Raw genomic sequence first — 14179 nt, forward strand, 5'->3', positions numbered from 1 at the left:
TTGACGTTATTGTACCTTTGATGAAGTTGGTTTACTAAATTCAACCTGGACATGTTTGAGTAAAATTGCCAAGGAAATAATTAAATTGTGTTACTCAAAAATGTAAATTAAAGTGATTTGAAATACAAAATTTTCGCAAATTGCGAAATAAACGTGTCGCAAAAATTTCATGTAATAATGGAGGGGGGGGGGGGGGGGACACCATGGCAAGGCACCTCCCAAAATTAATTTTTTGCACTATAGAAACAAAAGTGCCTGTATATCCAGCATCCATCCTGAGCCCCTCCCCCACCCCCCTCAACCCATATAAAGTAAGATCTCCAGGCAGGGTACTAAAATAAAATCTTAAAATGAAGTTTGATCTCTAACTGAATGACTGACTGATTGACTGCCTGCCCTACAAGTGATTTATCTTAAAGCCATTTCCAGTCACTTTCCATTCAACCACAAAAACCATCAGCTGTGAAAAGCTCCAACTTTAAACAAAAAAACCTGACCAATGAGAATAATAATTTACGTTGATTTCTTCTTTATCCTCAGAGCTTTATTTGTCCCATAAAAAGAATGAAAACCTTCAGATCGATGCTAAAGAAAATTAATTCTTATTTTTCTTCACAATATTGACATCAGTTCTTTGTGCATTTGTTTACCAAATAGATTCCATGCTGCTGTATGTCTGTTCAGTAAGTGATCACAGATTATTACTATTACTGAACAGATGCACAGGAACGTGGAATCTATTTGTTTTAATATGTAATAAAGAAACAAACTTTGTATGGATAAAAACATCCCTTGTCATGGAATGAAAACTCAAAGCAAAACCAGAATTTAACTTTGAAATCCAGAAATCTTATTGACAATACAGGGAAAGTCAAGTCAGTTTTCATAATCAGAGCACCCCTGTGAGCTGAAAAACCTGGGCACTGCCTTGAATACTGCCGGATTTGAAAAATATGCTCAGAAAACTTGCGATTGTGGTCAACATTGGGTGCCATTCAATTTGAGGTTTGAATGAAAGGAGAGTTTGTGGCGGTGGAAATTTGTGTCCTCTGTAGTCGGTGATTCTCAAATCAATTTGATATTAATAACGTCGGAGACACTTTCTTGCTTGGCCGTGAGCTGTTGTAAGCTATACTTTGCTCACTGCTGTGCCCTTAAATGGACTGGAAAATTCATGTCAGAAAGCAAAGTTATGTCAGCATTTATTTTAACTGATGTTAAGAAGTGGTGTAATGATGTTTCATTCCTGACATCAACGTGCATCAACAATAATTATTTTGAGATTGAGAAAAGTTGAATTTTTTAAAGTTGAATTTCAAGACCCATTTTGAGTTTCTTTTAGTTATAGTCATGTTGGACTGCGACTGCTCGAGTATATTTTGCAGGTCATTTTCCACAAAGAAACGAGTTTTTCATTCTTCTTGTTTCTCGTACATAGTTACAGCCTTGGCAAGACTCTCTTCTATATCTTCCTTCCTCCAGTCGGGTACAATATGCCCTACATTTTCATAGGTTTCTGCCATTTTGATTTTAAAAAAAGTGTGGGGAAAAACTTTGTAATGATGACATCAATCATGCATCTGTCCTCTAAAAGATCATAGGTGAGAACCAATCAAAATGCGAGAATAACTGGGGTTGTTATATAATTCCTTATTGATGACAAAGTGCATGATAATATTGTTACGGTAGCTGGGGATCCACTTGGTAGTGCTTGTGGATCCACAGTCTAGTTTGATGATAGTGTGATCAAATTTATCATCAGGACAGACACATAAAAAGCTGGCAATTTAGCCTGTGAGGGAGAGGACCAAAGTGCCTATGCCTAATTCAATATATTCCTACAAAAAAACAGCATTCAAAGTTCCACAAATTAAATGGACACATTTTGTTTGTCAACTGTTTGATCACATGATTTGGCATTTTATGGCAACTATGTTTTCAAAGGGTGTTTTACCCAAATTTGGTCTCTTTCTGGGTTTTGATGCTAACTTGAAGATTCTAGCACAATTTTGGTGCATTGATTTCTTGACATAATTTTACTTGTGTTGTTATATTGCTGTTCTGGAAAATTTCGGAAATTCAAGATGGCAGATCTAAGATGGCAGACATCTTGACATGTGTGACATCATTTTGGCATTCTGTGACATGATTAGTTTAGATGCTTTACACTCCACAGAAGTTTGATTACCATTAAGTGAACAGTTTTGGAGATACATGTGCATGTATTTGACACGTACTGGGCTATACCCCACTTTAATTCAATTCAGGCTCACTAATGAAAAGAAAAAAAACCTGGCTAAATAGGGTTAACAGAACACCACTTGGAATGCATGGAATTTTTTTGCTTAAGGACGTTCGTGCGAAAATTTTCCAGTCGATAGATTCTTTTTTAATGTTTACTGCAGTAAGATAATGAGTTACTTGTGTCAGAAATGCAAAAAAAATTGGGGGTCACCGACTTCGCTTCAGAGATAAAGTGTGTGGAAAACTATCCTGATTTTGAAAAATTGACACACATAATTCAGCATGGTCTACAGGGGTTTATAGTTAAAAATATCAAAGGTGAGTCCACGGACGCCAACGATCTTAGTCATATTTTGTAGAAGTGGGTCTGTTGCGCAAATAATTCCAAATGTTACCAACATTTTCACAAAACTTAACCCTTCAAGAGGCATTTGAAACCTTCGCAGAGATAAACGAAGAGCTAAAAAGAACGGAATTCGATGGTGCATTTTGCAAAAAATTCAAACTTCTAGTCGCTAGATTTTCTTCACTTTTTTGCTAAACATAGAAAATCTGTTGAGAAAATGATCCATCAAAAGAAAAATAGGGGTCACCGAGCATCCAAGATCGTTAAATCCAGGCAAAGCTATAGCAATGCCATCTGCCCTATCATTTTTCATTTTATTACTTAGCATGCGCTCTCATGTATGACGTGGCATGTGAATTTGCGTGTGCAGTAAGGATGCGCAGAAACAATTAGCGTGAACGTCCTTAAACTTCAATCAGGAACTGACAACACTAAAATAATGTGTTGTAAGAAGTTTTGAAAACTGTTCAAGACTTGCTCACATGTAGCTTGTGACAGTATCATCAGTGTCACTGTTCTCTTATTAGTCAACGAGTATAGAAGATATTTAACAGGACTATTCAATTGTAAATAAACCATTTGAATACTACTAATTAGTACTTATTAAATAACATAATGATATGTTTGTCTTGGTGTGATAATTCAGATACTTTTAATCAGGAATATTGCAGTCTTAAATTAACATAACTCTTGGTAAACAAGTGAACATTATGCCAGAAAAAGAAAATTTTGAATGCAGCAGACATTTTGTTTCATCATTTTGGTCTAGACAATATCAAGATTGTATCACAAGGGGCATCTGTCTCCCATACCAAGCCTTGGGGTCAATCTTTTACACCTGAGTGTATTTTAAGTTTCTAGTTTATGGAATAAAACAATAAAAAAAGATACAGGTAAAGGTTGACCCATGAGAACAATGCATATGGAAACTCTGTGTAATGGGCTCTGAAATCCATCTTAGGGAGGTTTGTCAGTTTAAACCCTTCCTTCCCCATTGGAAAATTTCACTTTAGCTTGGTAATTGATTTCTCTTTGAAAATTTTGAGTTTCAAAACCCTCTAATTGGCTTGCATCACATGAATATAATTTTATAAAAAATTATTGTAAGAATATCATAATACACGTACTTCCTCAGGGCACGTATTACAGGTTTTCAGAAAGGAGTAATCGTCACAAAAACCATATTTTAAAATGATTTGCAACAGAGATTTCCTGATTGAATGGAAAGCCTAGACCTCCTGTCTAATTTCACTTGGAAGTATAATGACAGTATTATTAATGGCACGGTGTTCCAAAGCAGTGAGAGCTATGAGGAGATTCTCTCAGGTTCACAGTGCTTTGCCTGAAATTTTATCAAGAACATCTAGCAAAGATGGTTGATCATGTGTACTAAAGGCATCCGCAGTAAAGTGTCAATTGATAACCTCGATCGACACTCCATTGACATCTCGGTCAAAAGTCAACTAATTTTAGATCAATGTATATGAGTCAGTTGACAATCGGCGAACTATTGACTGACTGTTAATCAATCAATCAATCAATCAATCATTTATTTTGACACATTTCGTTGAGGAGCTAATTATGAGAACTCGTTGAAAATACGAATGTGTATAAATGAGAACTATAGTGAATACATATAATAATATTATTCTGTTCTATCAAGTGTCGATTGAGTGTTGACCAAGTATTGATTGGGATGCCGGTTAGTAGTATATAGGGAATTAACCAAATACCATTTCGCAGAGGGAGCTTTATTTTACCTTATCGCAGCCCCCACCATCGGCCGGTTGAGCCTGGGGGCTGCAAAACAGTTAAATGCAGCACCCTCTTTGAAATAGTATTTGGTTAATTCCCTATATACTACTAGTGCGAAATATTAGAAACAAGCGAGCCAGGGGTTATACCACCAGAGCCGGGATGGAACGAGCACCAAACAAGTGCGGGTGGCTGAAGTGGGGCCGGAAAGAAAGCTGCGGAAAGCGCTGTTACGGGGTGTATTGCGGCCAGCACAACTACCAGCTGAAAAAAGGAATGAAAAAGCCAGAGCCCTGCAGAGTATGCGGAGTCGGGCTTCTGTGCGACTACCGTCTCTGCAAGCGCTGCGGCAGGGGCGCGCTAACACAGCGGCTTCACCGCAAACAAGAAAAAGCGAAAAAAGCTTTTCAGCTTGTTTTGCTTGAGCTGCAAGAAAGAAACACACCAGTTAGAGAAATGTAACCGGGGTTGTATTCCAAGGAGCCATGTCTTCCAGCATTCAAGAAAGACTGGAAGAAGAACTCGCAAAAATTGACCCCGCGGTATTGCGTTATTTTGACGAGCTTCTTGCAGAAAGCCCGCCAGCGGTAAGAAAGGTTGTCCAGAACGTGCTGGACGAACCAATTTCTCAAGAAACGCAGGCGCGTCTGGAAAACCCGCTTCTTCCGAATCCTTACGAGCCAAGAGCCCCTCTACGCCAAAGAAGGCAAAGAGGAGCGCAAGCGCTTCTGAGGGAGTACGATCCCTTCCCTGCGCGGAGAATCAGAACAGTGACAGACTACCAGAACGAGATTCAAGATCTGTTCGACGATGCAGAGAAAGAAGGGGAAGAGATCACAGGCCGGCATTTCATTCGATGGTGTTTCATCACAGGTCTGGGGAGAAACCTCACGCCAGAGTTCATGGCTAAGATACGCGAAAGAGTAAGCAAGTCATTCTATCTTTGGCACGTTTTCGGGTACCAGTTGCGGAACATTGAGGACGGAACGGTAATCGTGTACTATTCAAACCCCAAGGGCTCACAGTGGTATAACAAACTAGAAGACGCGGAAAAATGGCTCAACACCCGGGAAGAAGAGCGTCTCGACAACGAAAGAGTTGAAAGACCAAACACGAAGTGGGCTTTCGAAGGCCTTTTCAACGTTGACGTGAAGGTTGTGCTCGACAGGCAGCCCTTGGTGGGAACAGGGCCATTCCCTGACTGGCTGCGCAACCTTGCCCATAGCCGGGCGATGGTGGCGTTGGACACGTACAACAACAACCTGTCCCTATGGAGGAGCATCGCAGTGCCCCAAGGGGCACGCACGGACCGTTGCACAAAAGAAGCTCGAAACCTGGCCCCCAGTTTCTACAAACTCAAGGCAATTCCACAGAACTTCAGAAAAACGTCTCTGGACGAGCTCGACAAGGTGGAAGCCCATCTGAATGAGGGCTCGCCCGTCGCATCTTTGCTTGGAATTCATGTCTACGAGCCTGAGCGTTTGGTTGGCGGTGAAGTGGTTTGGCACCTCAGAATAAACCCGAACCCCAAACTCAAAAACGTTTCGACGATAGGTGTCTACGAAGGCCACGCTTTCTTGATAAAAAACATCGCGAAGCTGGCAAAAACCTATGCATGCACCCATTGCGGGCAGAGATTCACACAACCTTGCAATCTCAAGCGCCACCATGAAACCTGCAGTGCGGGAGAAACGGTGATCTCTTGCCCGGGGACAAAAGTGGAAGCGCCCCTGACGGCCTTCGAGAAAGTGATGTACCCCCTCGCTGAAGTGTTCAAACTGCTCGGAAACAGCGCTTACAGGAAGCTGATCGAAGCGCTGGAGCGGCAAACAAACGTGATATACACGAAAGACGAGAAGGTTGTCGACAGAGCACTGCAGAGTGCGTATTTCGAAGACCTTGACGAGATCGGGGAGGCCTACGAGCTGGAAAGCCACAAGCCTTGGATCACGATCAGGCGGCCGTTCCAGATCGGAATCGCCGTCTACCAGCTGGCGAAGCTGCGGCTGCTGGAATTATACTACGACTTTCTCGACAAGTACGTCGACAGAAGAGATTTCGAGCTGATCCAGATGGACACGGACAGCAAGTACACGGCGATCTCGGGCAAGCGGCTCGAGGACGTCGTCCGGCGAGAGCTGAAGCAAGAATGCGAGGCGGAAAAAAATCAGTGGCTGTCTTGGGACAAGTGGAGTGGCCGGACCCCAGGCCTCTTCAAACTTGAGTTTGAGGGCAGCCGGATGATCGCGCTCTGCTCGAAGTACCATTTTGCCGACGAAGGAGAGGTGGGTGAAAAAAAGAAGTTCAGCACGAAGGGGATGTCGAAAACGCAGAATGCGCTGACCTGGCAGCGGTTCGAGGAGGTGTTGGAAGGAAGCAAGGACATGGCCACCAACAGAGGTTTCAGGATGTGGGACGGGCAGATGGTCAGTTACGAGCAGCAAAAGTTGGGGCTGACCGCTTATTACGACAAGCGGTGGGTGCTGCCCGATGGGATACATACCGAACCAATCGAATATCAGATCTAGTTCACGTCAGCCGGAGGAAGAGTAGTGTTCGGAGGAACAACCAGCAGCTCTTCGTGCACGAAGCCGCGCTTGGGCCCGTCGCGCAGATAGTAGAGAACGGGCTGATCCGGTTTCATGAAAGACCTTTCAATGTTGTAAACTTTCAAAGACCAGATTGGATCCGTGGCCCTTTTCACGCCCCCTTCAAGCTCACCGGGCTGGTAGAGATAACGAACTTGGACAAGAGAGGGGAGGATTTTTTCGCTTTTTCCAACAGGCCTCGTGTAAGGTGTCGACGGTCTGGCGTAAGCAGCTTTTTCTTTGATGGCGACAGCGGGTTTCTTGCCGATAAGGCTTGTGACCTCGTTGTTCAGAGCCGAAACAACTTCAGGACGTCTTTTCACCCAGGCAGTCGACCGCTTGCCCTCAGGGAGAAGCATCTCTTCGGCGTACTGGTGCCCGAACAATCGCTCAGCCAGAGTGCGGTTGAAACGTCCGACAATGGCCTGCTCGCGGTGAATGTTAACGCGCCCGCACCGGATAAAGGTTTCGTGCTTGTCCATCTCTTTGGTGACAGCGCCCATGAATTTGCACCCGGGGTCAACCTGCAGCATTTCGGGCCATTCGAGAGGCGAGCGCTTGTAAATCTTCTGAAAGGTCAGCGCGACCTCATCAGAATTTTTGGAAGTCAGGGGTTCGGCCTCTTTGAAGCGGCTGGCCACGTCGACAACGGTCAGCGTCTATTTGAAAACTTTGCGGCCGCGAGGGAGCTTGTCGTGCGGCAGAAAAAGAAGGTCAGCCTGATGGACCCTCTTGGGCATGGGAACGTCGAATGTCGGCCGAGGAATCCGCTTCGGCGCGGGGAGGTATATCTGCCAGAGCGCTTGCCTGATCAGCCACTTTTTTGCGGCTTCTTCAGGTACCTTGGCGGCCTCGGCCAATTTTTTGATCGCGGCTATGCCCTTCCAGTAGCCCCCGGGGCTGTAGTAAATCTTTGCGAGTTTCGCGTCCATATAAGTAAGGCGTAAAAAAGTTTAAAGGAACCGGAAGGCCGCGTAGCCCAGAGCGAGAGCGCTGGCACCAACGAACGCGAGTTCGCCGTTTTTCTGCTGCTCGCTCGGCTGATAGAAATCTGAGAACTTCGGCTCCTTGGGGGGCACCATCTGTTCGTCAGGATGCACCTGGCTGTAAAGTTTGAAGGCATAGTCCGTATTGGTCATGTTCTGCTTGGCCTGCTCCTTTGTTTGCGCGTTGGTCGCGATCCAGTCGAGAAGCTGTGTTCGGTCGCACGTGTATTTGGCGTAAGCGGCTTGATAATCTTCGAGAGCCTTGTCGTGGCGCTTTTTTTCTTCAAGCACGGCTTTGCCGCCCCCGCCGAGTGCCCTTGCCAGATAATTGCCGCCAATAAAAGCCGTGGCGTTCAACACAGCCCCGCCAATCATGATAGCGATGCTCGCCATGGTATATATTATCAGAAGATTTTTCAAATGCTGGCAGGGAGGATTTTCTGGTCCTCAAGGTACCCTTTTAGCGCAATGCTGCCCGCCATGACGCCGGTGAACTTCATGTAATTCATAAAGCTGCTGCTTGGATCGGAAGCGAAATTCTCTTTCATAACCTTTTTCGCGGCCCAGCCCATGCCTGCGGCTAATACAGTGAGAGTTGCGGCATCAATGACGATCTTGACAAGCTTGTTGTCGGACATGGCGCGCTTCATATAAGGAAAGAGCGAAAGTTTAAAACAAAATTAATCTGTCTTCCTCGCGTCCTTTTCTTCGCACTTGGCACAAAACGCCTCTTCTTCTTCTTCAACCTCGCCGCCAAATGCTGTATTCAAAAGATCGGCGGTCGCTTGAATGACCTTTTTGTTTAAGTCGTACAACGCACTCGAGATAGTAAAAAAGGTTAAGAAATAGACGGCAAACTTGGCAGCATCAACTGTGAGCATGTTGATATATTCCACTCGCAAACATTTAAATCATTTTTTTTAATCCTCTTGGCCGTGTATCGCGAGCAGGTTTCAGCTCGACACTCGCGGGCTCCGGAACGAGCTCAGGCGCAGGCTTCGGCATTTTGAATTTGTCGAACAAGGGCTTGGCCATATCCATGAGCTCTTCAAGCTTGTAATAGATCCCGAGAAGGGAAACGCCAACGCCGCCAATAGCGATCCATTGGTTGGCGCTGAGGCCGCCGCCCTTTGGGCTTTCTTCTTTTGTATCCAGGGCCGCTGTGGCGGCTTCCGCTTGCTTTTCTGCGTGATAAGCTTCGGGTCTTTCTTGCGCTGCATGGTTCCAGTAGGAGTCGTCGCTTGCTGTGTGATATCGGCGGCAGGCGCTGCCTTGCTCTCTACCTGAGGCGCAGTGACGGCGGCAGGCGCTGCCTTGCTCGGGGGCTGTGCCCCCGGACCCCCTGAAAATTTCTGCCGCTCTTCTAGCGCAGATTCTTCGGTTGACATTGAAGCGAACTGTATTACAAGAAAATGAAAAAAGTTTAATTGTTAACAATTTGTCAGCAAGACCTCAGCATTTGTCAGCAAGACCTCAGCATTTGTTGATGAATGGTGACCAGTGCGCAGAGAAGCAAAAAAAGTTCTTGGGGTCGGGGGTTTCACCGCCATTTATTCTGCAGTTGCTGAGCCAGGTACTCCCTCAAAGTCCTCAAGCGGATTGCTGTTTTCATCACGAGAAGGGTGGCTCTGCACGGGCGACTGTGTGGGGTTCCACCCCACATCCCCGGGGCACGGGGCAGAGCCCTGCTGTGGACTAAAATCAACATGTTTCGTGGTGATGAACACCGCGTTGGCCACGGCAAGAAACCGGCCGCACTTCAAAGAAAGGTTGCCAGCCAGATTGGAGAGCTCTTTGTTCAAGATGTAGTCGTTTCTGAGCTCTTTTTGGTAAGCCTCGATGTCTTTGATTTTGACGGCCATTCCGACCACTTTGGTTGCAAGAAAAATGAAGCTGTCGATCAGGCTTTCCGTTGTCTTTGAGCCCACATACGCCTCATAGCATTTGGTGTGTCTCGACATCTTTGTCGCTCAGACGCTTCACCTGCTCGTGTGTCAGCTGCACTCCGATGGCCTCTTCGGCTTTGCCTGTGGACACGAGAACGGCCAACTGCTCGCGAAGAGTGGGAATGTCGGGTGCGGGGGCGGTTAAAACAAGGCCACCTGCGAGACCACTCGACGGCGCGGGCTCCTTTTCAAGAAGGTTCATAACATCTGCTAATGTGTCTTCTGCAGACATTGTGCAAGGCTATATACAGCTTGCATTTTTTTATTCAAATAACTTTACCCCATACGGGTGGCGAAGCGCGAACGTAAGATAAGAGAACTTTCGCTCTTTCAGCTTTGAAATCAATCCTCTGTACTCATCGGGGGAGAGCTTGCCGGCGTAATCGTCAAAGATGGCTTTCGTTGTCTTCGCCGAAGAGGTGTAAAAGAGGACGAGCGCCGCCACATTCTCACGGAAGGAAGCTGTTATTCCGGTCAACTTCTGGGTCAGCACCCACACGCTGATGCCGATATGTCGTCCAGAAAAGGCGAGATTCACCAGCTCGCCTGTGCGCCCTTTCACGTCTTTGGATGCCGCGCAGTCGTCAAGGATTATGAGCGTGTTGGTGCCCTCGGAAAGCACTCTCACGAGCTTCAACCACCTTTCCACGTCGTGCTGCTCGCAGACTATCACATCCATTCTCGGATCGTTTTCGCCAAGCCGGTGGTAGGTGCTGTTGTGCATGAACGTCGGGCCGATGAGCACGATGTAGTTGAACTTTCCACGGAACGGGCCATAGAGCTGGTCCACCACGAACCTCGATTTGCCAAAATTAGTCGGCCCGACGATGAGAGCGTTGAAGGGTATCTTGCCGGGATCCATGTCTTCCGACGGGAGAAAGTTTTTGCCGCGCGCAGCGCTGTTCATATTCAATACTGCACATCTTCAAGCTGGCCGCCCATGAGGTTGAGCTGCGAGTCGGCGATGACGAATACGTTGCATTTAACGTCGCCTGAGCCTTCGGTTTTCCGCTCAATTTCCAGCTGGACATCGTCCCTACTGTTCACAATGCGCTTGCCGCTGCCGTGCATGTTTTGGTCAGCCATCGTGCGCATATCAATCACAAGCCCGAACCTGTCACCAGTGTAAAACTTTGTCACATCCATGTGCTCCGTTTTATTTTTTTCTTTCACAAACAGGTTGCGGGCCTCTTCCCACATGTCCTTGCCTTCGATGGCGTTGTTGTAAAGCATGTTGGGCGAACTGTTGACCGTGACGCTGACTTTTGTCAGATTGGGGAAGATGAATTTTTCTGAATCTCTGGCGCCCGTGGAAACAAACAGGAGGAGGAGGGCTTTCAGTGACCTTCTTTGGGCGTTCACTTTGATGGTGATCCTCGAGTGAGTGTCTTTTTTGAAGGCTACCTCTTTGTCATGCATCACGTGGTCGTAAAGCAACTCTTTGCCGCTGGTGTAAATGCTCCGCGCCTCGTCTACCAGACTCTTGCTGCAGATCATTTTGTACTTGAGCTGGATGTTTTTCAGCTTCTATTTCAGCTGGGTTGTGTCGGAGCCTTTGACCACGTGTATAGCTTGGGCGAGTTTTACCTCGAACTTGAGGTTGTTGTAAAGGGCCTGGGGGTAGAAAACGCCGTGGTCGGTTAAGATCTGATTGTCAAGCCTGATCCGGTACTTTTTTCCGTATACCTCAGTCAGCTTTTCTTCGGCGTCAACGCCCGAGTTTTTCTCGTCTCCCACTTCTGAGCAGATCTTGCACAGATCTTCACTCCGAATCCCTTCGAGAATCCTGTTGTCGCGCTCTTCCTGCGAAAGGAAAACGTCTTTGAAAGTTTTGTACATGTCGTACCCAACCGTGTCTTGCAGGGTTCTTCCCGCAAACCACACGACCAGCCTGTCAACCAGCGCCAGCATGACGTTCTGGACGAGGAAGTTGTTGGCGTGCCCCCCAGCAAGGTCGATGTCAAAGACAAGCGCTACCGAGCCCGGCACCAGAACCTCGTTCTTGTTTAGCTTGGGCACGTAAACGTACAGCGTATTGCCGGGGTTGGCTTCAGAGGGGTTAAAAGTGATCCACTTGACCGCGCGCTCGGCCTTCATGGCATGCATGGCCTTTTCTCTGTGCGTTGGGCGAAGGTTCTCCGGCACCTCTGCCATTGTGCATAAAACACCGGCGATTATTTCTAATTTGAAAAATAATAATTGGCTTGAAATATATCGCTATGGCGGAAGGCGGTGGCGAATTTCGTTACAAAGACCCCGGCCTTGACAATCGGCTTGACCACAACTCTGATGAAGGCGACCAAGAGGTTGACACAACCCGTCCTTTTCAACCAGGTGCGGCGTCAACTCCCTACCAACCTGGCGACGCCTACCACGGGCGCGAACAAACGGAAATGAGTACTTTTCCTCACAAACAGTCCGGCCTGCCTGTCACTTCTTATCAGGAAGAAGAAACCCCTTTGCTCGGTGATTTCATACATACCGATGACAAACCGGCCATGCTTGAAAGGGCAAAACAAAAAATCAGAAGATGGATCCCGAAGGTAGACTTCAAAAAATTGGGCCCAATTGGTTTCAGCAAAAAAGGAAATCAATCTGAGATCGTTTCATTTGGCCCCCGCGGGGGTGAGTCTAAAATTTTCAAGCTTGGCGATGGAGGGTTACAAAAAAATTTCAGACACAAAAAAAGCAGCTCTGGAACCAAGAGCTGAAGACGTCATTGCTGAAGACCGCGACACCCTCAGAGAACAACGCCGAAGACTAAGAGAGGCTGAAATCCAACTTAAACAGGCGGAAACCCTCTCTTCGCAAAGAGAAGAAGAAAAGAAAAAAGTGAAAGCCCTTAGACAAAAAATTGCACAAACTGATGCCCAGATTGATGAAGTTGGAGATAAATATGGTTCGAATCTTGACAGTGAAGCAGAGCTGCGTAGGCTCAAAGAACAGAAAAAGAACTATCAAACCGATCTTGAAAACAGGAAAAAAGCTTTGGACTCGCTCACAAAAAAAGCAACGGCCAGAGAAAAGGAACAAGCCAAGGTTGACAGACTCAGGGCCAGCCTCGCAGCAAAAGAAAGTGAAACAAACGCCATGAAAGAAAGGCTCAACCAAACAAAACCGTTGGACGACCTGAAAGAGCAGGAAAGCGAGCTGCAGCGCCAAAACGAGGAAGACCAGGCGATCATCCAAGATGAGAATGCCTCGCGATCTGAAAAAGAAGCTGCAGAAGGCAGAGTTGCAGAAAGAAACGAGGAGATCGCCCGTTTGCAAACTCAGATCGCAGAAAGGGAAAGGGGGCGGCCTCTCTTGGAAAGGGTCAAGGAGATCTTCAAAAAATATGGCGTGACATTGACCGCCATTCTTCTCGCCGCCGGGACCACAATCGGCGCTGTCATCGGGGTCCTCACCAGAGGTTTGAAAGCCACTGGCAAAGCTTTGGGGAACGGCCTCAAAGATATTGCCGCGAAACTCGGCTCTCTGCTGCCCGGGCTGATTGGCTTGATTGTGAGCTTCCTGTTCAAAGCAGCCGGCCAAGTTGTCGGGTTTCTGCCCGAGCACACCTGGCTGCTCATTCTTGCCACGGTGGCCTTTTTCTTCGAAAAATATTTTAAGAAACAGCGTTAGCTTAGCGCCAAGCCGTGAACAGCAAACGCCGAAAATCCAACAACACCGACAATGACAGCCGTTTTGTTAACTTCGTGTTACGGCGTTTTGTCTGCAGCCTCAGGCTCAATTTTTTGTGCCGGTGGGTGCGCTTGCTGAGTTTCGGACAGGGGCGAAGCCCCCGGACACCCAATAGCCTTTTCTGCCGCACACAGCGCAGTCGAAGCTGGTTTCCTGTGGGGTGGAACCACACGCCCCGATTCGGCTGTTGCGGCTTTGTGAATCGGGTTGGACGGGTGGGTATTGGGCAGGTTAATTTTTGACGGGCCGCCTGCCATGTGTTTGAGCCCAGCTTTTTTTGTCTCCGGGTTTACCTCGTTATTCACCCCCAGTTTCATTCCGGAGACCGCCTGTTTCAGCTTATTGTTGTAACCGATCCTGCTTGCGGTGTTGATTATCATCTGCACGGGCATGAGCCACGCCATGGGGGCAACAGCGAGATTGAGCCTGACCTTCGCTTGGTCCACCGCGAGCTGGTACCTTTGCACGCTCGCGGCCAAGTCGGGCTGTCTGATCGCGTCTTCCATCAGCACCAGGAACTCACTCTGGGCTTCTCTCGCCCGACCGCCATGGCTGAGAATGCTGCTGCGGACATGGACTTGCGCACCCAGGACGCAATAAACAAAAGGCTCGATTGACTGGTTGATTCTC

At 47.0% G+C, this 14179-nt stretch overlaps 1 protein-coding gene, 1 long non-coding RNA gene and 1 pseudogene across 2 annotated transcripts in view; 1 reads left to right on the forward strand and 2 right to left on the reverse strand.

The window, feature by feature from the left end:
* Positions 1–14179, reverse strand: part of LOC149118553 (uncharacterized) — a 29553-nt gene that overhangs the window by 7097 nt on the left and 8277 nt on the right. The window lies entirely within an intron of this gene.
* Positions 6863–8667, reverse strand: LOC149118554 (uncharacterized). Its single transcript, XM_089297932.1, has one exon. It carries the CDS (start codon positions 8310–8312, stop codon positions 7887–7889), a length of 426 nt encoding a protein of 141 aa, XP_089154058.1. The 5' UTR covers positions 8313–8667; the 3' UTR covers positions 6863–7886.
* On the forward strand, positions 12081–13501 carry LOC149118555 (uncharacterized; annotated as a pseudogene).

This window comes from Orbicella faveolata, unplaced genomic scaffold (genome assembly GCF_042242905.1).
Source record: "Orbicella faveolata isolate gen_17 unplaced genomic scaffold, um_ofav_v1 contig_1, whole genome shotgun sequence".
Taxonomy (NCBI): Eukaryota; Metazoa; Cnidaria; class Anthozoa; order Scleractinia; family Merulinidae; genus Orbicella; species Orbicella faveolata.